General features: G+C 48.4%; 1 protein-coding gene across 4 annotated transcripts in view; it reads right to left on the bottom strand.

The window, feature by feature from the left end:
- BCAT1 (branched chain amino acid transaminase 1) overlaps positions 1-23,352 on the bottom strand; it is an 891,267-nt gene that overhangs the window by 351,344 nt on the left and 516,571 nt on the right. For all 4 annotated transcript variants that reach the window (XM_069628492.1, XM_069628490.1, XM_069628489.1 and 1 more), the window contains exon 7: positions 22,492-22,634. In XM_069628492.1, the coding sequence (XP_069484593.1) occupies positions 22,492-22,634 (143 nt within the window). The remainder of the gene's footprint in view (positions 1-22,491; positions 22,635-23,352) is intronic.

Here is a 23,352-nt window from a genome sequence, read left to right as displayed (position 1 = left end):
CGAGGAGGTACTGGAGACGCATTAGGCAGAGACATGGAGATCAGTACTGGGGCATGATCAGATGGAGCTTTTGGAAGGATCTCTACTTCTGTGACCTGGGGATCAGGGAATCAGAAAGGAGAAACATGTCCAGCCTAGAAAACCCTCTGTGTACAGGGGAGAAGAAAGTATAATCCTGCTCACCCTGGTGAAAAAATCTCCATCCCTCAATCAGGGAATGTTCTCTAAGGAGAGAGATCAAGGCCACAAAATTCTTCTCGTCTGTCGGAGTTGGAGGGAGAGACTTGTCTTCCAAAGGGTTAACTACTGCGTTAAAATCACCCCCAATTATAAGGTCACCCTCAGCATGTTCATTCAGCATTCCCGATATGGCAGCAAAAAACTGGTGTTGGTTAACATTTGGTGCATACAGTGATAATAGTGTCACCCTCCTTCCATACAGTGTGACTATCGCTAGGACATATCTTCCCCCTCTGTCCAACCAAGTGCTATGAATTGTCAACGGGGTCCCCTTTCGAATGAGAATGGCCACACCACATTTCTTCGTCCCCGAAGAGGCGCAGAGTTTCATCGGGTAGAGTTTATCATTCAGGCGAAATTCATCAGCCAGCAACAGGTGGGTTTCTTGTAAGAATATTACGGTCGGATTATATGTTGCCAGTCGGTGAAATAACGCCCTTCTCTTAATCTGGGAATTGAGGCCCTGGGCATTGAGGGTCAAACAGACTATATTCGGTGTCATGATCTCAGAAGTCCCTCGTGCAGTATACATATTTGACATAGATTGCTATTACACGCCAACCTCCCCTCAGCCCCCTCCCAGCCCAGGTCTGAGAAGCCCCGGAGGTAATTTTCAGTAAGACATGCAGTTCCTCCCAACTGACCCCTCCATCAAAGTACTCTGTCAATATTGCAGGTTTAAAACCAACATTATGAGAATTGCTGCGTGGCTAACAGCCTCTATCCGAGGCAGACCCAATCATAGTGTACCAAAATAGGAAAAAATGATAGAAATCATTTTGGAAGACAACCAAATCGAAAAAAAGAACAAGTGAAAAAACAGGTTGTACTGTTGAACAATATGCTGCAACATCTCGAAATATGATAACCAGAAGTCGCAAGTAGTTTTCGCTAATCTCAACTTCCATTGAAACTACAGTTAACCTCAGCAAGTTCGGCGCTTTCCGACTTAGGTGCCCCCACTTTAAGAACCACATGCAGCCCTGCACATTGCGTAAACCCCCCTAAAAAGTGATCTCTCTTACGATTATCCGGAGACTCAAGTACAATCAGGGGACTCGCACCAGGCCGCATGGCCCAAGTCCGCCAGAATTCCAAACCGCTCCAGGCTTTTACAATCATTCGAGTTACAACTCTACCTCCATGTTCTCTTCAGTAAAGCTGAGGATATGCTCTCGTTTCAGAATCGTTCCCATTCGCCTTCAGGCAGGAACTTCGTCCAACCGCAGGGGGCTAGGAGAATTAGAGCGGCCGCCCGGGCGGCTCGGGGCCAGGCGAGACTGACCTTCAACCGTAGCTCACTCATTGTGCGAGGTGGGACCACCTACTCGTCTCCAGCCCCTAGGCTTCCTTCTTCTGTACGGTGTGGCAGGGTGGAGGCTGGAATGTTCATTTGGAAGAGCCTCCGGATCCAGCGCTGATGTCTCAGCAGTCTCCACCGTCAGTTCCCTCACTTCCAGCTCTGTAGAGATCGCATAGTGTTGGTTGCGAAAGTCAAAAAGTAGTTTACAGGGGAACCCCCAGCAGTAGCAGACTTTCTGTGACTGGAGCCATATGGTGACTTTTTGCAGGCGGCGACGGCAGGCTAGAGTATATGAGGAAAGATCCTGAAATAGGCGAACTGACGCCCCCCGAAACTGAACAGATTCTGTTTTCCTGGCCGCCACCATAATCTCTTCTTTTTGGCGGAAGTAGTGGACTCTGGTCAGGACGTCCGGGAGAAGGTTTCTTCTCTGCTGTATAGAATACACGCGGTGGGTTCTGTCCAGTAGCAGGGCGTCAGAGGGGGCTAGACCCAGAAGGCTTCGGAACAGGTCGCTAACAGTCAGGCAATTCCTGATCAGAAATTTGGCGGGGAATACCTCGAATGGCACATTATTGCGCCGAGATCTGTTTTCGAGGTCCGCCTGTTTGGTCCAGATCTCCTCAAGATGGTCCTCGATCACTCGAACTCGTTCCGAGAGCACCTCTGTGTCATGTGTTAACTTGGGAGGTAGTGTCCTCTAGGTCATTCACTCTGGTCTCAATACCATTTAAATGGGAGGCGAGTTCCGCTAAAGACCTGGCCAGTGTTTCCTTAGAGGTAGTTATCTCTGCCTTGATGTCTTGAGTGATCTCCTGCTTAAGTGCTCTCAGCATATCTTCCAAGTCTGATCTGGAGAGGGCCATGTCTACTATAGGGTCTTTAGTAGGAGCCGGGTGAATGTCTACTAATATTGTATGCCTCTGGGGTTTAGGAGCCGCTTGGGATGTCAGGAGAGCCTTTATGTCGTGTACTTGATCTCTCTTATTGGAACCCGCCTTGGGCATCCGCTGGGGAGTCGAATCTCAAAGCTCCAGATAGGACGTTGCAAAAGGGCAGAGAGTTCTTAAAGTCAGTGAGGATTTACAGTGTTGTCCGGGGGGGGGAGCATCCAGCATTAAATGCTCAATGAGGGACCAGCGCTGGGACTCGCGGTGAAGCGGGGGCCTCCGTAAGGCTCACAGACAACCGCTGCAGGCAGAGCCCAGAAAGCCCAGCGGGCCCCGTGGGTACTCCCGCTTTGCGTATCATGAAGAGTAGAAGCCCAGCGCTGGATTTTCCAGTCCCCCTCCCCCGGAAACAACGGCCAGGGTTTTTTGTCTCCCTCCCCGTAGGTCGAGGTCTCACCTCGGGTCTTGGGACAGCGCCGTCACTCTCCCGGGTCGCCACGGCGCACCTCGGTCTCCCCTTCACAAGGGCCGGCGGGCAGAAACTCCCGCTGTGTCACGGCGATCGTCAGCTCCACTGTTTCTCTGGTTCCGATGCAAAGCCCGGAGCTCCGCAACGCTTCCCAGCACCAGCAGGCTCCGGGTCTCTCGGCCCGCCTCCCCGTCTGTGGTCGCTCACCTCATCCGTCTTCCTGCACCAATATAGGGCTCACTCCACTCTCTCTCCGATGGTCGGAGGATCTCTTCTCTGTCAGGCGCGCGGGCGGGCGGTTGCACAAAGACCCCAGGGGCAATGGAGCCCAGCAGTGGCCCGCGTCCAGGCTGCGTTGCAGGCGCTCTACTCGTGAAGAGGCAGGGGGGGCTCTCCAGGTCTCCCCGTCCCAACGCGGAGTGTCACAGCTCCGGGCATCGGAGTCTCCCCCGGCCGTGTGGCGAAAAGGCGCGCGTCGCCATCTTGGCTGCAGCCGTTGTCGCCGGGGGACTCTACCTTGTCGCGGGAAGTTCACCCACGCCCTTGCTCCGTTTCTGCTCAAAACCGCGTTCCATGGGGTCCTGCCAAGTTTCTCTCCAGTTTCGTGTGCTTGGAGGCCATACAAATGTGCAGGGCTGCTTAAATAACACCAAGAAGGGGGCCCATCGGCAGAGCTTACAGCAGACACGTCTTCATCGTGTGCTACCTAGCCACGCCCCCCTCCTTAGTGCTTTTTAAGAGTCTGGAGCGTCTCTAGTTTTTCTGTTTTTTTGTTATTTTGTCTTGTCTGTGCCCTAATGCCCAAGGGTCCAAGGTTGCGCATTACAAATATTTTAAAGTAAAGTAAAGGCAGTGTCATTGTTAAGGATTTCAATCAGGCGATGCACACCTTAGTCTCGGCCCAGTATGCAGCGTACAATTGAAATGCTTATGTTTTAGATTAGATTTAGATTTAATATTGAGATGATACACCACTCATATCACACCCCATTTTCAAATACCCTGGGTCACAATGAACCATGTTGGTTGATAAAATATAATATTTATTTATTTGAAAATTAAAAAAAAAAAAATCATACAAATTTTAATATGGGGCAGCAATCACCAATGGGGTGATAAGAACAATAGGAATGTAGGCAATGCACTTAGTTAACTTTCTATTGACACATCTACACAACACCAGGGAATAGGAGCACTTTTTGATTTCAGGTAAGATAGCACTTGAGTTAGAATTTCCCCCTGCAATGTTCCCTCGACCCACAAATAAACAATTCTAAATGGATAAACCGAAACAGCAGGTAATCAGGAATGAGAATTGGAAAACAGAATTGAAATCGGACCTTCCGTCCCCAAATAAGAGATAAAAACAGATTTTAAACCCTGGCAATGTTAAAATGACTCTCAGAAATGGATGAATAAATCAATGAATGTGTGCAAAAATCTTGAAACAAATGCAGTCTTCACTAAAGCAACAATGTAAAGGTGCAGCCAATCACAAGCAATGTATAAGGCAGATTTTAAAACATGTTTGCAGCAAATGACACGTTGGAAAATTAGCAAACTTTTGCAATTCCCACCTGAAATTACCAAAACAGTTTTTAATAAAAACGGGTAAAATATGCGGTTTTTGTGCTGCGGTGTAGCTATAGGTCATAGGTACAATATGGAAGTGGAATTAGGTCTCTAGTTGGTAAATTGAGTCAGTTATAGAAGATAGATAGAGGTGCGTTTGAGTAAAATAAAGCGGTGAAAAAGGAAAGGAAATCAGTTTTGACAAGATCCGTTTTACTCTATACTTAGAGCATTTAGGCTAGGATACCAACGAGGAACACAGTAAGCTCCAGGGTTGATTTGCAAATTCAACCCTAGTTCCCCAGTGCCTCCCCTGGTGGAACCAGTCCGATCACTCGAATTAGGATTAATATTTTAGGATTTACACAAGGCAGAATTACTACAGAGATGGCGCTAGCACCAGGGTTATTATGAGGTGAGGTTTCCAATGTCCAGAAACTCCCACATTTACTTTACTTTACTGAAAATCCGATTTTGCCAAAAACATGCATTTCTACAATTACAATCTCTTGGCAAATTATACACAAAGGTTACATATTATGTGCAGCACAGATCAGTCAAATTCTCCAGTCTGTGCAACCTTGTTTTGCCTTTCTAGTACATTTTGGTAGTTTGAAAGATTTGGTCTAAAATTCCACAATTTTATACACAGATGCAAATTATCCCCAAGGATGTATGTACACAATTTTATGTTTACAACATTAATACTTTTCTTGGAATCTGCCATATTTTGTAACTTCTGTTCCCCATGCGGCAATGAGTTCTACCAAGTTTTAAAAGAAAGCCCATAAAAATAGATTTGAAACTGCGAACCTTTTACATTTTGACTAATTCTTGCTGCAAAGATAAAAGTTTCTTTGTAAAAATAGTCTTTGTAACCAAAAGGCAGTCCATTGTCTGTTACTGCACCACTTTCTTTCTTTTTCAACTGTAGCCAACTGTCACTTCCTTTAGAGCAGGGTGGGAGTTTCTCCCTTGACTGGAGTTATATGACTCTTCACAACCCAGGCTTCCTCCCCTGGGAGCTCCATTGTTTGGGTCCCAGCAGAGACCAAACCCCGTAATTATCAGGGGGTTGCCAGTATCTGCTGAGTTTCTATGATAGTCCCCTTCCCCTTGGGGGGGAAGTTTCAGCTTGCCATCTGGAATAACTTATTTCTTTTTGGGGGTGGGGGGGGCGTGGCTACATGTCCACGAACTAGGACGTGGTTCCTGAGTGCTCCTGTAGATCCGCCGTTGATCCGGTGCAAAAAAGGTGTTTGGAACCTGATGTTAAGTGCCAAGCGTCATCTATAGAAGCATGAAGAAACAGGGAATGCAGCGGTCGAAAGTTCGGTGTAGCCCGCAGTAAGAGGAATAAACGGCGAGCAGTGGAAGTCCACAGAGTTCTGGCCGCGGACATAAACAAGATGGCGACCATAGAACAAAGGGATGGCTGCATCGCCGGGAGAAGAGTTTGCTGAAGGCTGATGCAGCCTAACCCGCTAGCTGAAAGGGTTCAGGAAACAGAGGAAAATAAAGCGAGGCGTCGGCTGCAAATTAAGCTGCCCGACGTGAGCAAACTAGCAGTGGCGTGTGAGGGTGCCGACTAGATGCAGCGTGGTGCCGGCAAGAAATCGGAGATCCGGGTGGACATACCCGTTTCGTGGCAACGTAAAGGAACGAGTGCATAGCTCCGAGACGTTACCAGACCGAAAATAGGGATGTGGAAGTAAAAACATAGCCACTCAAAGTTTGTAAGCATGTACGGAGACCCAGGCTGAAGTTTGCGATCGGAACTTCTTCCTGCAACAGCTGTTGGGCGCATGATCAGACCGATCAGAAATGGAGCCTTGGAAGCTATTGTGATTACGGTGCAACAGACACAACAAAAAGCAACATAGTGGCCAGCGTGGAACGGTGAGGAGCGGGCCTAGTGGAACAGTGAAAGTGAAACTGACATTGGAATGAGTGTTGCTGCCCGCGTACATTAAGGAAGCAATGTAGGTCCACGACACGGGCAGCGAGGCACAACAAGGAGAACTGAGGCGAGAGATAAGAGGCCTCATACCCAAAGGGAAGCATGCACACTGTAAGGAGGGGTGGGGCACGCCAAAAGCTGGATGAAGCATGACAGACATAAGGGGTGCGACACCAGAACAACAACGTCAAGACACTATAGAAAGTGACGGGCTGACGCGAGTGGATGTGCCAGTCAAGCTGGAACGGTCAGAAGAATAAACGTGCAAGCGATTAAGAAATGACCCGGCCCGGGTGTGTGGGTGCAATTGACCTCCCCTGCTGGCGAAGCGGGGTCCAAAGTGGGAGTGGCCCTGGCTCACCTATTCTGTGGACGTGACTGAATGTGGGTGGTTGCTGAGAGGCCAAGTTGAGTCCGTCGCATTAACTGTACAGTCTGCTTGTGAAAGTGTGCCAGGACTGCATGAACCAAATGGCCTCGGACGTGACCGAGAGCAGGCACAGGTGTAAACGCCTGGCAAAACATTAGCTACGGACAGAAGGGGAGCGTTCGTGCGGGAGCGAAATGCAAACACCAGCGCCACGCCATAGAGACATAAGCACGATGAAATGAAGCTTAGTAGAGCTGACGACCCGAGCCGGACCCCACTACACAGAACGACCAGTGGCCAGGCGTTAAGATACACATGCCTGAGAGCGCCCAGAGAACACCAGGCACGCGATTGGCGGTGCCACCCAAGCAGGAGGTGCCCGAATCTTAATCGCACTGACTAACAAGGGAAGCGACACTCCGTACGTGATTTGATACATGGGAGGGCACAATCCACTCAGGTGGCTAACAATTGGCTCCCGGATACCCCCAGCACAGCCCGCCCGGGCTCGGGTGCCAACAGCAGTTTCATACCGTTGGGGCTGGAGAGAGGGAGGCTCGCCCACAACTCTTTGGCATGACGACATGTCCAGCAAACCCCTAAGAACGAAGAGCAAGCAGCCCACGCTGGAAGAGTACACCAGAACACTGCCGGGCCCGGAAGGAGCCAGGAGCAAGGATAAAACCCCCACTGGGCGCGCAGTCACCATGGGCACCAATCAGGAGGTCCTTGCGGCGATCGCAGATCTGAAAGTGGCCTGGGAGACCAAACTGGGTCTGGCTATGACTGAATTGAAAGCAGCACTGGAACTGAAAGTCGGGGCAGGGAAGTTAACCTTCTCCGACAAGATGTCAGGTCGCTGGCAGAGCGCACAGAGACCCTGGAGAAAGAGGTGGGCCCGAACACAGCAGACTGCAACACATAAAGCAGACCTGCACGCCCAGGTACAACGCGCGGGTAACCTAGAATGCAGGGCGGAGGAGGCGGAGGGACGTGCCTGAAGGAATAACACCTGCATTGTTGGCTTGCCGGAGGGGGCTGAGGGATCCAACCCTACAGAGTTCATTGAATCTATGCAGCTACAGGAGATAACAGGAGAAGTCTTGTCCCAGGGGTTCGCAGTGGAAAGGGCACACAGGGCTCTAATGAGGAGGCCGCCGCCAGGCACCCCCCCCTAGGCGGTGATCGCCAAGATCCTGAAATAATCGGGACCGAGAAAGAATCCTGGAACACTTCCGTATGAGTGGAACAATACAAAGAGGAACAGCAAATACAACTGCATACCCAGATTATACCCTGTTGGTACAACATAGCCGCATGAACTTTGGAACTGTAAAAAGAAGATTGCGTGAAGCAGGCTACAAGTACATGCTGCTTTACCCGGCGAAGCTGAAGCTGTTCCATAAAAACAGAACCTTGTTTTTCGAAACCCCGGAAGAAGCTATGGGGTGGCTCGACACGCAGATCTGCCCCCAGCAGATGGGCATCCAGATGGGAGAAGGAGAAGGAAGGGATAAGTAATCTATGAAGGGGGCACTAATGGGTGCCGCATCTTAAGACTGTGGGACATGACCTTTGCAATAGAAGTAGATTATGGGCTGGCATGATCAGGTTGGATTGGGACAGGATACGTGGCACTGAGACTTTTAACCTAGTTAGGGAGCCTCGCAGAGCTAGTCCTCATATCCCCATTCAGAGTAGTTTAGTTAGGTTACCGGAAGTCCGGTGACACCCTGCTGGGTTTCTGTCCTCGGCACCTAGACAGTACCAGAAGCGGGGTCGTCTGAGATCCAGGGATGGAGCTGCGAATTTGTTGGGGTTGGGTGGATGGAGGGAGGGGAAGGGTGGTGTGTGGGGGTTTGTTGTTGGGGAAAGGAAGGGGGGGAGTTTGGTGGGGGTGGGTGGGTGATAAGCCAACATGGGAATCTTATGAGGCGGGATGGAGGGTGGAGGGGGAGAGCAGGATATTGCATCTATGGCGTAGGGGTGCCTTAGAGTGGTCACCTGGAACGTTAGGGGCCTCAATAGTTACTTGAAGCGCAAAAAAGTTATGATGTACCTGAAAAGGATGAGGGTTGACATAGCTTTATTGCAGGAAACCCATCTAACGAGGGAGAAGCTGGAGGTGGTCAAGAGGAAGTGGAGGGGGAGCATTGCGGGTGCCACATCCTCGGCATACGCAAGAGGAATTATCACCTGGATAGCACCCCATGTACCATTCCAGTTGCTTCAGTCCATAGGGGACCCAGAAGGCAGATTGATTGTTGTGAAAGGGATGCTAGAAAACCAAGAAGTGAGTATCGTAAACTTATATGCCCCCAACCAAGATACAGCGGCCTACTTTCGGACCCTGTACGGTAAAATTAGCCCCCTACAGGGCGGCGGGATCCTATGGGGTGGAGACTTTAATTGTGTACTGGACCCAAGGTGGACAGATCAGACAGCAAGCTAGACAAACCCACCCCGGCTGCAAAGGTGTTACAGGCCCTATTGAGAGACTTTGATCTAGTGGATGTTTGGAGGCAGTTGCACCCAACAGATAGGCAATACTCACACTATGCGGCACCACATGATCTGCACACGAGACTGGACTACGTGTTCGTTGCTGCCGATCTGGTGAGAGGCGCGGAATATAAGGCCAGGGTGCTCTCGGACCACTCCCCTTTGCTCCCGGAGTGGCAACACCAACCCCTTAGAGCGCAGATCCCGACATGGAAGCTCAGAGCCGAGGCTCTGCAGGATTCGGGATTCCGGGAGGATTTAAGGGAGGAGATCACAGAGTATTTTGAGATCAATACTGGCAGTGTTTGATCTATGGGAACAGTGTGGGAGGCATTTAAAGTGGAGGTGCAGGGGCGGCTATGTCGAAATCCAGAGGGCTCCAGCGGGGCATAGAACAAGAGCTGCGGGGAACGAAAGAGGAGCTGGAAAACATTATGCGTAGGGGAGGCACTTCTAGGGAGGACAGGGTCAGGATGAGACAGCTTCAACTAGCTAGTTGGGAACTTTGGGACAGGTTATGTAAATTCAGCTATAAGAAATATGTGGAGAGACATCATGCAGGGGGAGATAAACCTGGAAGGTTGTTGGCCTGGCTATATAGAGCGAGGCACGAAGGCCCACGATCCGGGAAATTAGAGGGGAGGGAGGTCGGATCCTGGACACCCAGGAAGGAGTAAATGACGAGTTCCTGGGATACTACAAAGGGCTCTATGAGGACCCAGGCGGAGCTGGAGACCAAGAAATCCGGGACATGCTAGGAGACATAGGCCTACCTACCTTAGATGACCTAGAACGGGCAGACCTGGATGCCCCTATCACAAATCACAATAGAAGAGCTTGAGTTAGTGATTCATCACCTGCACACTTGTAAGGATCCGGGGTCAGAAGGGCTACCAAGTGAATTTTACAAAACCTACAAACAAGAGCTGCTTCCCCCATTGCTGGCAATGTTTAAGGAGGCGTATGAGCAGGGCAGGTTGCCAGAGTCCCTAAGAGAGGCGGTGATCATTCCGCTTTTAAAGCCAGGTAAGCCGAGCACAGCCTGTGGGTCATACAGACCCCTATCGATGCTCAACCAGGAGAGCAAAATCCTTACGGCAGTGCTGGCTAACAGGCTTAAATGCGTCATTGGCAAACTGATACACCCTGACCAGACATGCTATGTCCCTGGTAGGAATATAACTAATAACCACAGGAGACTGCATCACATTATTGATCAGAGGAGGATTTGGGTGAGCTGGCGATCGTCTCGCTTGACGCGATCAAGGCTTTTGAATCAGTAAGGTGGCCCTGGCTGTTGGCGACTTTGGAAGCCTATGGAATGGGTCCCGGGTACCTTAGGTGGGTTAAAATGGTATACAGCTCCCCAATTGCTAGAGTTAAAACAGGTGCCATGATCTCAGATAAATGGCAATTTAGCAGGGGCACCAGACAGGGCTGTCCCTGGTCGCCCATGTTGTATATATTGGCGCTAGAGCCATTGGCTGTCTGTCTTAGACAACAATACGGGGAAATTGGGATGCGCACCGCGGGCGGTCCGCATCTCATTTCATTATACGCCGACGACATGCTTTTGTATCTGCGCTTCCCAGAAGAGAATACACAATACATCCTGGAGGTGATGGAACGTTATGCCGCCCTTTCCGGCATAGCGGTGAACCCCAAGTAATCTAGCATGTTCCCCCTGGGGAGATACAGACATGTCCCACCAGGGGGTTTGCCGGTATTGCCAATACCCTGGCGAACTGAGTCATTCCGGTATCTCGGAATCGACATATACCATACGACAGTAGAAGAACATAAACAAAACACAGTGAAGGCAGTGGAAGGTATCAAAAATAGCATGGGATTCTGGTCCAGACTGCCCCTGGCCATGATGGGGAGAGCAGCTCTAATCAAGATAGTGGTCCTACCCAGACTGTTACATTTCTTCGTAAATATTCCACATGTGATCCCTAGGCGCTTCTTCGCCGGTCTCCACAGCTTGTGCAGGTGCTTTATATGGCATATCTCCAGGAACAGGGTGGCTCTTTGGAAATTAGAGAATTCATGTGATAGGGGGGGAATAAACCTGCCGAATTTTGAGGTATACTATCTAGCGGGACAATTGCAATATGTGGCCAGGTGGCTGTCTGAGGAAGAAACAGCGGAAACCAGGCTTTTGTGCATGGAACCGGCTCCCTACTTCCTCAGAGAGGTGGTGTGGCTGTCCAAGCCGAAGGTACTAGAGATGGCGCGGCTGTTGGTGCTTGGCTGGGAGGTTTGGCATAGAGCATGGCAGATGGTGGGATACCCGTTCCGTTTTCTATGGAGGTGCCTCTGGCGGCGTTATGTAGAGAGGATCCCCAATTGATACAAGGGGTCTGTATATACTGGGAACCAATGGGCCTGGCCACTCTGGGAGACATATGGCAAGGAGGAGAACCGCTAGAATTCTAGAAATTGGTGAAGGACACCGGGGTGCACAGAGGGCAGCATATAACCTACTCCAGGATTGTTAAGCGGGTGCGGGAAAAATGGTCGGCGGTGGTGCCCACGGAACAATCGGATGCCACCATGGAGATGATATATGACATTTCGGAGGGTGGGCATGAGATATCCCGCATATGAGCTACTGGGGTCCAAGGTGGGGAAGGAATTGTCCCTTTTGAGACAGCTCTGGGAAGAAGACGTGGGAGAGCCTATGTCGGATGGGTTATGGGATAGAGCCCAAAGATATCGTAAGAAAGTGTCCCGAAATGCGAGGCTCCAACAGATCCAATTATACATTACACATAGGGCATATTTGACCCCCAGTAAGATTGCTAAGTTCGGGGGCCAGATGATTCCGAAATTCCCCAGGTGCGGGGAGGTGGAAGCCGGGATGTTACACATGTTCTGGGCTTGTCCGGAGGTGGGCAGATTTCGGTCTGAACTAAAGACACGCCTGGCGGAGAAAGACATTACGCCGGAGGTGGAGTCGGCCTGGGCATGCATGCTAGTAGGTTTCCCTAGACCACGTCATCTGAGGCACGTTAGCAAGATGAAGGACCTGGTATATATTCTGGCCAAAAGGAGGATTGCAATGTGCTGGAAGGCAGCTCACAGGCCCAGGATGTAGTTGTCGTGGGCTGACCTCTTGAAGAGGGCCGAGGCTGAAACGGCTGTTTGGTTCGAAACGATCAGCAGTGGTGGTGAGGAAGAGGTAGGACCCCTTATCGAATGGAGGCAACTGGTGGCCACCATGGTGGGCCCTCCCAAGCCAGATCACAGTGATGATGATACGGATGAGATGAGGACAATAGACCCGTCTGAGGATGTACAGGCTGATGATACGGACATTATGGCTCATGTTGGGGGGGGGGGGGGGCGGGAGGGAGCGGGACGGAAGAACAAAGTTTGTAATGTTACCTTGTTAGATCTGAATATGGAAGTCCCAGTTATTGTATTGTTTGGTGTGTTATAAAATAATAAAATGTCTTTTTTTTTTAAAACTTATTTCGAAGGGATTGTGTCCTCCGACGTATTCCTTATCTTTGATAATACGTTTCCAGCTTGCTGGCCTCGGAAATTCTTTCTGTAGCGGGCGCTGCGCGTCGACTTCCGCCGAGTCGATGTCCCTCGACGGCCATCGTATCGGCGCTGACGTCACCATGCCCATAAATAGCCACGCGCTGCGTCCGTTGCTCAGTTCCATTTTTCCGCGCTTCATGGGGCCTTGGAACGTCGTTGCTCAGTTCAGTCAGGTTAACTATCTATTTCTACTCGAATATACCTTATCGTTCTCGATGGCTTCTTCATCTGAACCGACGACGCCGCGATCCGGCTTCAAGAAATGTCGAGACTGCAGTAAAAAAATGTCAATAACGGATCCACACAGGATCTGCTTATGGTGCTTGGGATCCGAGCACCATTGTTCGGAGTGTGAGGACTGCATGTCCATGACCGCGAAAGCCTTGAAGGAGCGCAAGGGGAAGCTCGAGAGAGCCAAAACCTCCTCGAAAGTTTCGTCGGCTGAGTCGAGGCATTCGTCTCCTCGCCGTCGAAAACATTCCCATTCTAGATCTCGAAGCAGCTCCCACCATTCGTCGAGATCAAGACACTCAAAAAAGAGACGTCGAAGGTCCCATTCCTCGTCGTCTTCTGTGTCCCCAGAAAGAGTCTCCTGTCCCACCAAACACAGTTCTCAAGCTGAGTGGGAGGAATTCAGAAAGAAAATGTTAAGCGTCTTCGAGAATGCGGCCTCGACCCCCTCGAAGACAGCTGAGGGTGATACCCCGGGTGAAAAACCCCAAAAAATCAAAACACAGCGAGTCGCAATTCCACCCGAGAGCGCCATGAGCCATCGGGTAAGAAGGCACTGTCTTCGACGCCGTCGTCGAGGATTCCTTCGACGCCGTCGTCGAAGATTCCTTCGACGCACGGATCGGCGCCATCGACGCCGTTGTCGAAGGGTTCCTCGACGCATCGGTCGATCGACTCAACGCCGATGAAAGAGAGGTCCAAAGCCACACCACAGCCAACGGTGATTTCAAGGGCCTCCGGCACAACGCCGAGACGGTCGTCGATGCCCTCGAGTAGGATCCCGATCCTCTCGAGTTCTTCGAGACCCCTTCCAGTTTTTTCGACGCCGTTTCCAGCGCCTTCGAAGCCTGTTACATCGGCGTCGCCGACATTGACGTTTTCTTGTCCAATAACGACGAGTTTGGCTCCTTCTGCCTTAGAAATGGGTTTTACGCCATTTCAGAGGTCAGAATACCCTGGACTTTCTTCAATTTATGAAGAAGGGGAAGATTCTGACCAGGAAACATTTGGGATACAGAGGATCACACTGCCTACTGCAGAGGATTTCACCTCTGAGGAAAGAAGGCTAAAGGAACTACAGGAGTCACTACATGAGGCAAGTGGGCTGGACACTTCCCCAGAAGTGGAATTTGTTAAGCCAGACCCAGGGGAACATGCCGAAACACCATATAGAACCCTGATGGCAAGAATAATTGAGTTTATGGGTTGGTCTGCACCTTCACCTGTTTTCCAACAGGATGACCTAACAGATATATTGGACAAAGGCCCACAGGGGTGGTCCCCTTCCATGCAGCCTTACAAAGAAAAAATGCATCTAATTGGGAAACTCCCGAAGTTATCCCTGCAGTCAATAAAAGATTGCCAACCAAGTATAGGGTAGCGGCTGCTGACCCTGAATACCTGTCAAAACACCCGACCCCAGAGAGCCTGGTGGTTCAAGTGGCAACTTCATCTAGCAGTAGGACCGCTTACCCTACTGTCCCACAGGATAGAGATGACAAGCGGTACGACTCTATGGCAAAGAAAGTCTTCTCTGCCTGTAGTATGGCGTTGAAGTCCATCACCGCCACCTGTACGCTCGCCAGGTTCAGTCACACACTATGGGAGTGTGCCTCATCAGCGGCTGACTGCATACCCGAAGGAGAGGAAAAGGAAGCCTTCCTTAACATTATTAAAGATGACAAAGATGCCATTTGCGAATCACTTCAAACTGGCATCGATTCCGCTGATAGTATCAGCAGGGACATGGTGGCAAGTACAACAATCCGCAGGCATGCGTGGTTGCGAAAGTCGGGCTTTGCCCCTGATGTACAGGCCAGACTTTTGAATATGCCCTTTGACGGCTCTTCATTATTCGGGAAAAAGGCTGATGACAGTCTGGAAAAGTTGCAGACTTCTAAAGCAGCAGCAAAATCCTTAGGAGCTGCTATCCGCCAAACTCCTTTTCGCCCCTCAGGAACCTCTGGGAGAGGAAAGTCCTTTCGCTATTATTCCGCATTCGGGAAAGGCAGAGGACAGCTGGCTCAAAGAGGCCAAAGGAGATCCACCCGAGGTGGACGGGTCAAAAGTACTAAGACCGCAGCAGCAGCAGGTGCCTCTTTACCCTCGGCATCTGCATCAGCCGCCCCCAAACCACTCTGAGGCCTTCCCACACAATACACCTGTAGGGGACAGGTTAACTCACCATCTGACGGAATGGCAGTCTATAACGTCAGATGCTTGGGCATTGGAGACAGTTGCCCAAGGTTACTGCCTACCCTTTCTACACATCCCTCAGAGTCAGCCACCGGGGAACAGCTCTCTAAAAGTTCCGCTCCTCTTGCAGGAAATTATAGAACTGCTAGAGAAAGGTGCCATAGAACCGGTAGCTGTAGCGGACAGGAACAAGGGCTGGTACTCCCCCTACTTTCTCATACCAAAGAAAGACGGAGGACTGAGACCCATCCTGGACTTACGAGAATTGAACAAGTTCCTCAGGAAGGACAAGTTCAAGATGGCAACTCTCTCTCAGATCCTTCAGGCCCTCCAGCTCCAGGACTGGCTGGTATCTCTGGACCTTCAGGATGCTTATTTCCATGTGCCAATCCATCTCAAACACAGGAAATACCTGAGGTTCGCAATTGGCGACTCTCATTATCAATTTCGAGTTCTGCCATTTGGGCTGACCTCCGCCCCGAGGGTCTTCACCAAGCTGATGTCGGTAGGGGCGGCGAGTCTAAGGAGGGAAGGGATCCACATCTACCCCTACCTGGACGATTGGCTGATCAGGGCTGTATCTTCGGAACAGGCCCAGGCCCAGCTAGATTATGTCTGCCACTTCCTTCACAGACTGGGCTTCTCCCTAAATTTAAAGAAGTCACAGATGATACCATCACAGAGACTCCAGTTCATTGGAGCGGTCCTGGACACTTCCCTGGGAAAAGCCTCGCCACCAGAGGTGAGGGCTCAAAATATTCTACAGATGGTCACCAAGTTTCAAAATGGCCAACGTCTCCCAGCCTTCGACTTTTTGAGGTTGCTAGGCCTCATGGCATCCTGCATCTTCCTTGTGCCAGAGGCTCGCCTGAGAATGAGATCTCTTCAAGGGGCACTGAGAAGTCAGTGGTCACAATTCTCAGGGAGAATGACAGATCTCCTCCGGATTCTGGACAAGGTAGCCCGCGACCTTCAATGGTGGGCCTATCCAGAGAACAGTTTGAAAAGAGAACTGTTTTGGCAACCATGGCCGGAGATAACAGTAGTCACAGACGCCTCACTCGCGGGGTGGGGAGCCCATGCCAACGACTTGACCATCAGCGGTCGTTGGTCTCCATCGGAGTCCAGACTACACATCAACCTATTAGAGCTGAGAGCGATCAGACTAGCACTGAAAGCTTTCCTGCCATCAGTACAGGGGAGAAATGTCCTGATAATGATGGACAACACGGTGGCCATGCACTACCTCAACAAAAGAGGAGGCGTAGGATCACTGCCACTGTGCAGAGAGGCAATGCAGCTCTGGTTTTGGGCAATCCAAGAAGGAATCTCTCTATCGGCAGTCCACCTAGCCGGAGAGAAGAACTTGACAGCGGACGCTCTGAGCAGGCAGAGCACAGTCTCCCACGAGTGGGAGCTAGCTCAGGAAGTCCTTCAAGAGATCTTCGCCCTTTGGGGAACCCCTCAGGTGGATCTGTTCGCCACAAGCACCAACAGGAAGTGTGATCTGTTCTGTTCAAGGGAATTTCCCCCGAGAGGAGCTCTAGGAGATGCGTTCGTAGTGGACTGGGAGTTTCCACTCCTTTACGCATTCCCACCAGTCCCTGTTATTCCTCAAATGATCAGGAGGTTGTGAAGATTCCGTAAAACCATGATCCTAATTGCCCCGGATTGGGCCAGGAGAACGTGGTACCCGGACCTTCTAGATATGTCCATCTGTCCTCCAATTCATCTTCCACTCAAAGAGAATCTTCTCTCGCAGAAGGGAGGTCAGGTTCTCCATCCAGACACCAGAACCCTCAATCTTCACGCTTGGCTTCTGAAAGGTTGAGGTACAAGGATTGGGATCTCCCTGATGACGTCATGGAGGTGTTGCTTTCGGCCAGAAGACCAGCAACAAAGTCTTTATACCGCTGCCGTTGGAACAAATTTTGCAGCTGGTGTAGGGAACAGAATATCGACCCTGTTTCATGTGGTACACCAACAGTGTTATCGTTTCTACTCTACTTGGCAAACTCAGGCCTTCAAGTGGGCACTGTAAAAGGCTATTTGGCAGCGCTCTCTATCTTCAAGCGCACTGCGGAGGAACCATCGTATTTCAAAATTCCTCTAGTGGTACAATTTCTCAAGGGACTAACTAATGTTTACCCTCCAAAACCATTCCAGGTTCCCTTATGGGACTTAAATTTAGTCTTAAACTTCTTAATGGGCACTCCATTCGAACCACTTCACTCTTGCGCGCTGAGATTTCTCACGCTTAAAACTGTCCTATTGGTAGCACTAACATCTGCTAGGAGGGTGAGTGAGTTACAAGCTCTCTCCTGTAAACCCCCACATACAATCGTCCACAAGGACAAAGTTGTCCTACAGGTGAAGCCTAATTTCCTCCCAAAGGTGGTTTCTGAATTTCATATTACTCAGAAAATTACCTTGCCTTCATTCTACCCTCCTCCCCATCCGGGGAAAGAGGAGGAAAGGCTACATAGGCTGGACCCTAGGTGAGCTCTCAGCTTTTACATCAGCAGAATGGCTAGGATCAGGCAAGCAGACCAACTGTTTGTAGGATACTCAGGTCACAAGTTGGGACTACCCATAACAAAACAAACCATCTCCAGGTGGATTATTTTGGCCATCCTGGAATATTATAGACTAGCAGGGAAAGAGCCACCCCAAAATCTCAGGGCTCATTCAACCAAGGGTATCGCAGCCTCTTCGGCTCTCCAAAGAGGGGTACCGGTCCGGGACATATGTGCGGCTGCCACATGGTCGTCCGCACATACATTCACAAAATTTTACAATCTGGATTCCTCCACTGCTCAAGAGACCAGATTTGGCAAGGCCGTATTACATTCGGTCCATCCCTAAAGGGATAGATAACACTATCACTCCCACCTCCAATTACATGCCACTGCTATGGGAGTCTATCAAAGATAAGGAATACGTCGGAGGACACAATCCCTTCAAAGAACAAGTTACTTCTTACCTGGTAACGTTCTTTCGATGGGATGTTTCTCCGACGTATTCCTTATCGCCCCTCCCAACCATCCCCGCAGTGATAACTTCCCTTGTGGTTGCAGCTTACGCTCCTTCAAGGTCACTAACCAATTCAGGCATGACGTTTCTTATGCTACAAAACGGAACTGAGCAACGGACGCAGCGCGTGGCTATTTATGGGCATGGTGACGTCGGCGCCGATATGGTGGCCGTCGAGGGACATCGACTCGGCGGACATCGACGCGCAGCGCCCTCTACAGAAAAAATTTCTGAGGCCAGCAAGCTGGAAACGTATTATCAAAGATAAGGAATACGTCGGAGGAACATCCCGTCGAAAGAATGTTACCAGGTAAGAAGTAACTTGTTCTTTTCTTAGCTTGCAAATTCAGCACAATTGGTTCAAAATCTTCATTTCCTGGTATTTGGTCCTGAATTTAAACAAACCTAAGGTATAAAAATTGCTCATGTATTTATTTCCACCAGCAACAAAGCCCCTTTACATTGCGAAGTAAGCAGGCTTTCATTCAACAATTAAGTTTTAAACCGGCCATTTTTTTCTTCAGTCAGCTAAGCCCATTTTTCCACATGTCTTAAAACTGCTAGCATTTCTTTCTTTTAAATTCGGTTTTGCAGCTGCCTCAGATTGCCCACACTGTCTTTGCAGCTGTAGTCATTTCCTTGAATGCAGGAGTTTTATCTAAAGCATAAATACATTTACCCTTGACCTGGCTCAGAGAGTTAAAGTCTCTTTGAACTGCTGAGCCTGGATACATTGTGGCAAGAAATAAACACGTGTTCCTGTGCAAATGAAAAAGTTTCTTTTGATTTCTCTGAGAGTTGGTTTGACTGGGCCTGTCACTCAGGAATTATGCCTGTTTTTGGTAAATAACAGTGAAATATCCTGGGCATGACAGGGCCTTTTGAATCACAGTGGTTTCAGGATGAACAGATGGAATTGGCATCAAAGCAGCATTTTTAAAGGGTGAAAATGTTTCAATTTGAAGGGGATTTTGGGATTTTGCAGCAAAGCAACGCTGCCTTTTTTTCTTGATTCCACTGATAGGTTTCAGAACACACTGGCAGGCATACTTTTTCAGGGTGTCCCCTTGTTCCATTTTGCCTGAAGTGTGCTAGCAGGATGGTGCAGCCATTTTTTTCTGTTGCTGCCAAAATGCAGTTTTGAGGTCCTGGTGCGCACAGGAGCCAGCGCAGCCAGGTTGCTGTTTCTTGCGCAAATGCAGCTTAGTAATGTGGGGCAATGCCACTGAGTGGGTCAATATATCCCACACATCATGGAGGGGGAATCCAAGTTTCATTGACAGCCATCAGAGAGAGTTTGTTGTGACGTGAGCCAAAGTGGTTAATGAGGAATGAAGGGATTATCAAAGCTCCTTTATCAATCACTTTCGTTTTTTCTCATGTCCTCCTATGTTTCTCCAGCCAAACGAACAAATAAAGTCTTCCCTACTAACTATTTCTATTGGTGGCTCCCTGCTGTCAATTTGTAATGCTCTTACCTTTTTCTATTTCCCTTTTATCAACCTTTAAGAAAATAGCCACTTATGTTGGTACTTATTTGTGGTAATCACATAACTGAAACAGGAATTTCTTTGTAAAATTTAATGTTTGGTAATTTCATGATATATGAGGTAGTTTCTCATGAATTGTGGATTCAGGGTTAACCTTATCTAACTCTTTCCAGTAAAAAAATGAATTGCTTGGCACAACTATTTCAAATGCTTTTGACCTGCATTTTTTACTTGTGCATTTTACATTTTAATGCATAGTACAGAAAAGAAGGTGTCAAGCTTCACAATGCGATAGTGTTTTATGTTACACACGTGCGTGGCTATCCTGGCTCCTCTCTGTCAGCCTTAAACTATGCCAACTGTTGATGTAGCATTTCATGAATAGAAACTACTGAATTTGGTATTTTATTGATAACACACTCCATATTCCGTACTGCAGCTGGAGCACCGACCATTCATGCTATATTTGCGTGCATCCCTCCTTGTCTCAGGAATGTCAGGCCCAGCATCTGTCAAATACTTAAAACCATCTGAAAGGTCCTGCCAAAAATAACTGCTCATCCATCTAGACTGTCCGTGTAAGCAGCATCCGGTCAATTCAAGCGACACTGCCTACAGATTTTTAAATGATATAAGGTGTTTCTGGAACTTACTCAAGCATAGATGAGGGTGTTGCCCAGTGACAATGTGCGTACTCACAGATTTTCCTGTGGTTCTGGAGCAAGAAACCATCACACGGTGCCCAAGAGGAGTGTTGTAGTTTTACATGAGTTGTGGTAATGTTTATTTGTTTCCTACAGATACCATCGATACCATCACACAAAATAGAAGTTTGTATACCTTACATTGTGCTAGCTGAAAATACTGCGCTGAGCTGGAGCAATGCACTAACTTTCGAACTCCCAAAGGCTTTTTCATCAGAAAGTGCAGAGTAAAATAATTGGAAAACATGCGCCCACCAGTAAATTCATTCTCGAAGCAAAAAGTAAAGAGCATTTTGAATTTAGACTCTTGGGTCAAGGAATAGTATGAATAGTATGGATGGAATTCAGGTCAGGAATAGCTGCCTTATTTATAAAAACACTAAAGTGCTGCAAGCATAACATTTCCACTTAGTCCAATAAACGGTGCCACAACCTGAATTTGTGTGATTTTCAAACTGCACTAACATGGCAAGAAACTTTTCCGTCGCCCCGCGCGTACCATGAAATACAAGCACTATAGTACCGACAGCTGTTCTTTCTACCGCACCTACAATGGCTTCATGTGTGGGACACAGCAGACCACAATGTAATCATGACTTCTAGCTGTTACTTATATTTTCACATAGGTGAAATACGCTTTACTTTACGCAGATTACATCTCAACAAGAGGAAGCTCCTCTAAAACATTGATTTGGACCGGTGGCTGTGCTCTAAGGTTACAAGAGTAGGCTACAGAATGTGGATGTTTGGAGTCTGGGCTGAGAGCGCACAACAGCGCTTTTTTTAAAGCTCTTATTTCTGTGACCCATCTATCCCTCCGAGGTTTGCAAAGAGGCATAGGAACAGAAAACTGTTCTTTATTTCTAGTGAGCTTCCATCCCAATTACAAAAGTACTACCCCACCTCACACCCATGCCACATCCAGGTGATTTATTTAAAGGGCACCATTCCCAACCTGAAATTACATCTAACGTTTTCTTGTTAGATGTTGCTATACTTTCTAAGTACTGCTGGCGGGCACTTGCTGTTCTGAGGGAAACCTGCAAAGAACCACTTTGAACTGGTTCACACTCTAACAAGGATATCATGTTCTACCACATACCAATAATTCCCCATGCAGCTTCTTCCCGTCAACCTGCTGAATAATGCCAGGTTTTTCCCATCAAGATCTTGGAGGGCCATTTAGGAAAGGGTTGGAGAGACTTAACAACTTAACTTTAGGAACCATCCCCAGAGCTTGGACACATTAGGGCACCTTCAACACGTTTGCTCGATAGACAGAGAGGGGTGCCTTCAGTTGTCAAAAACCAATTCCTCTTAGTGAACTTCTAAATGCCCCCTGCATTCTAGTGACCTTTAAGTGAGACCCTGTAGTTACAATTGCACCAACGACATCATTTAGAGGCACCAACGAAGGTAAATGCAGCCCCTATAGTTTCCTTTTCAACCCCTGTGGTCGAGGATCCCATTGTTTTCAGATGAGCCATCTCCTTGTCTCAAATGCCTATAGGGGATGGGGGCACAGGTGCTTTTGCACAACACCCCAACACACAGAAACCATCAAGGAACTGTCAGTTAGTGGATTCCTTTGAGAGTCACCTCTGATTGCCTTGTAACTGCTTCTGTAAGATGCTGATGTTATTTATAAGTTTAAAACCTATTATATGATTTGTACTTCCTTTTTGTTATTTGCTCAGGGTTAAAGGCTATGCAGTGTATGTTATTGTGAACTCAAAAGGGGTCAAAGGTCATATGTTGTCAACCCCTGCAATGCCAGGAAGGAGTCATACTGCGTGTAGTGACACTTGCACCACTCCTAGGATTTTCCCCAAATCTTTCCAGTGACCAAATACACTGCACAAGTAACCAGGCATGGTAAGATAGTGCATTTTGTTCAGCTATGAATTTCAGAGTTTCTCAGCCAGCTAGTCGGTTGAAGTGTTGTGATGCGATGCATTCGAAATGAGCATGTTACAAACCTCCAGCTTCATTTATCCAGTGTAGAAAAAGGTTCATGGTTCCAACTTCAGTGATTTGATGGTCATCTCCATAGAGCCACAACACTTGCTGGCATCCTGCATCAACAGCCTCATACTGGGCAAAAATAGAGGAGCCATAATTTCTATAAATAAATACAAAAGAGCACATGATTATTAATACCATTCTGAAATGCTATCATTCTATAAACCTTCAGCATATACAGTACTTAAATCCAAGAAATCCTGTGCGTTTGATGGGTTCAACTGAAGTCTCTTCTTAAAGTTTACCATGTGCTGAGAACATGCTTTAATATCTCTAATCTAGACAAGTTCTTGACATCAATCAAAGGGCTATGCAACGGTACCACAGGTGTTATGAGATATGGACATAAAGAGGGAGTGACTAGGTCATTTCCAATCAATGTCGCTGTTAGGCAGGGATGTGTTTTAGCAGATTTTTATTATTTGTTATTTATATAAATGAATTAGCCGTTAGAATAAAGAACTCAAATGTTGATAGACCTTTTACCGGCCAAAGGAAGGGTTACCAGACATTTGGTCGAAAAAAATTGGTCGACTGGACAAATGGTCGAACCAATTTGGTCGAAAACCAAATGGTTGAATTTTTATTTTTTTTATTTTCACCCTTTTTTTTGGGGGGGGGGGGGTCCCGCCCCCCCTTTTTTTTCTAAAAAACCCTTTTTTTCCCTAAACGAAAACCAAAAGAAATACATATATAAATAAAATAAAACAATTCGACTATTTGGTTTTCGACCAAATTACGTCGACCATTTGTCTTTTGACCAATTTACAGCCGACCACTTGTCTGGACATCCAAAGGAAGACTGCCATCTTGCTGAA

This window comes from Ambystoma mexicanum, chromosome 12 (assembly GCF_040938575.1).
Source record: "Ambystoma mexicanum isolate Mex_15411 chromosome 12, UKY_AmexF1_1, whole genome shotgun sequence".
Taxonomy (NCBI): domain Eukaryota; kingdom Metazoa; phylum Chordata; class Amphibia; order Caudata; family Ambystomatidae; genus Ambystoma; species Ambystoma mexicanum.
The sequence above is the reverse complement of the archived record's forward strand: the minus strand, read 5'-3'. Positions and strand labels throughout refer to the sequence as shown.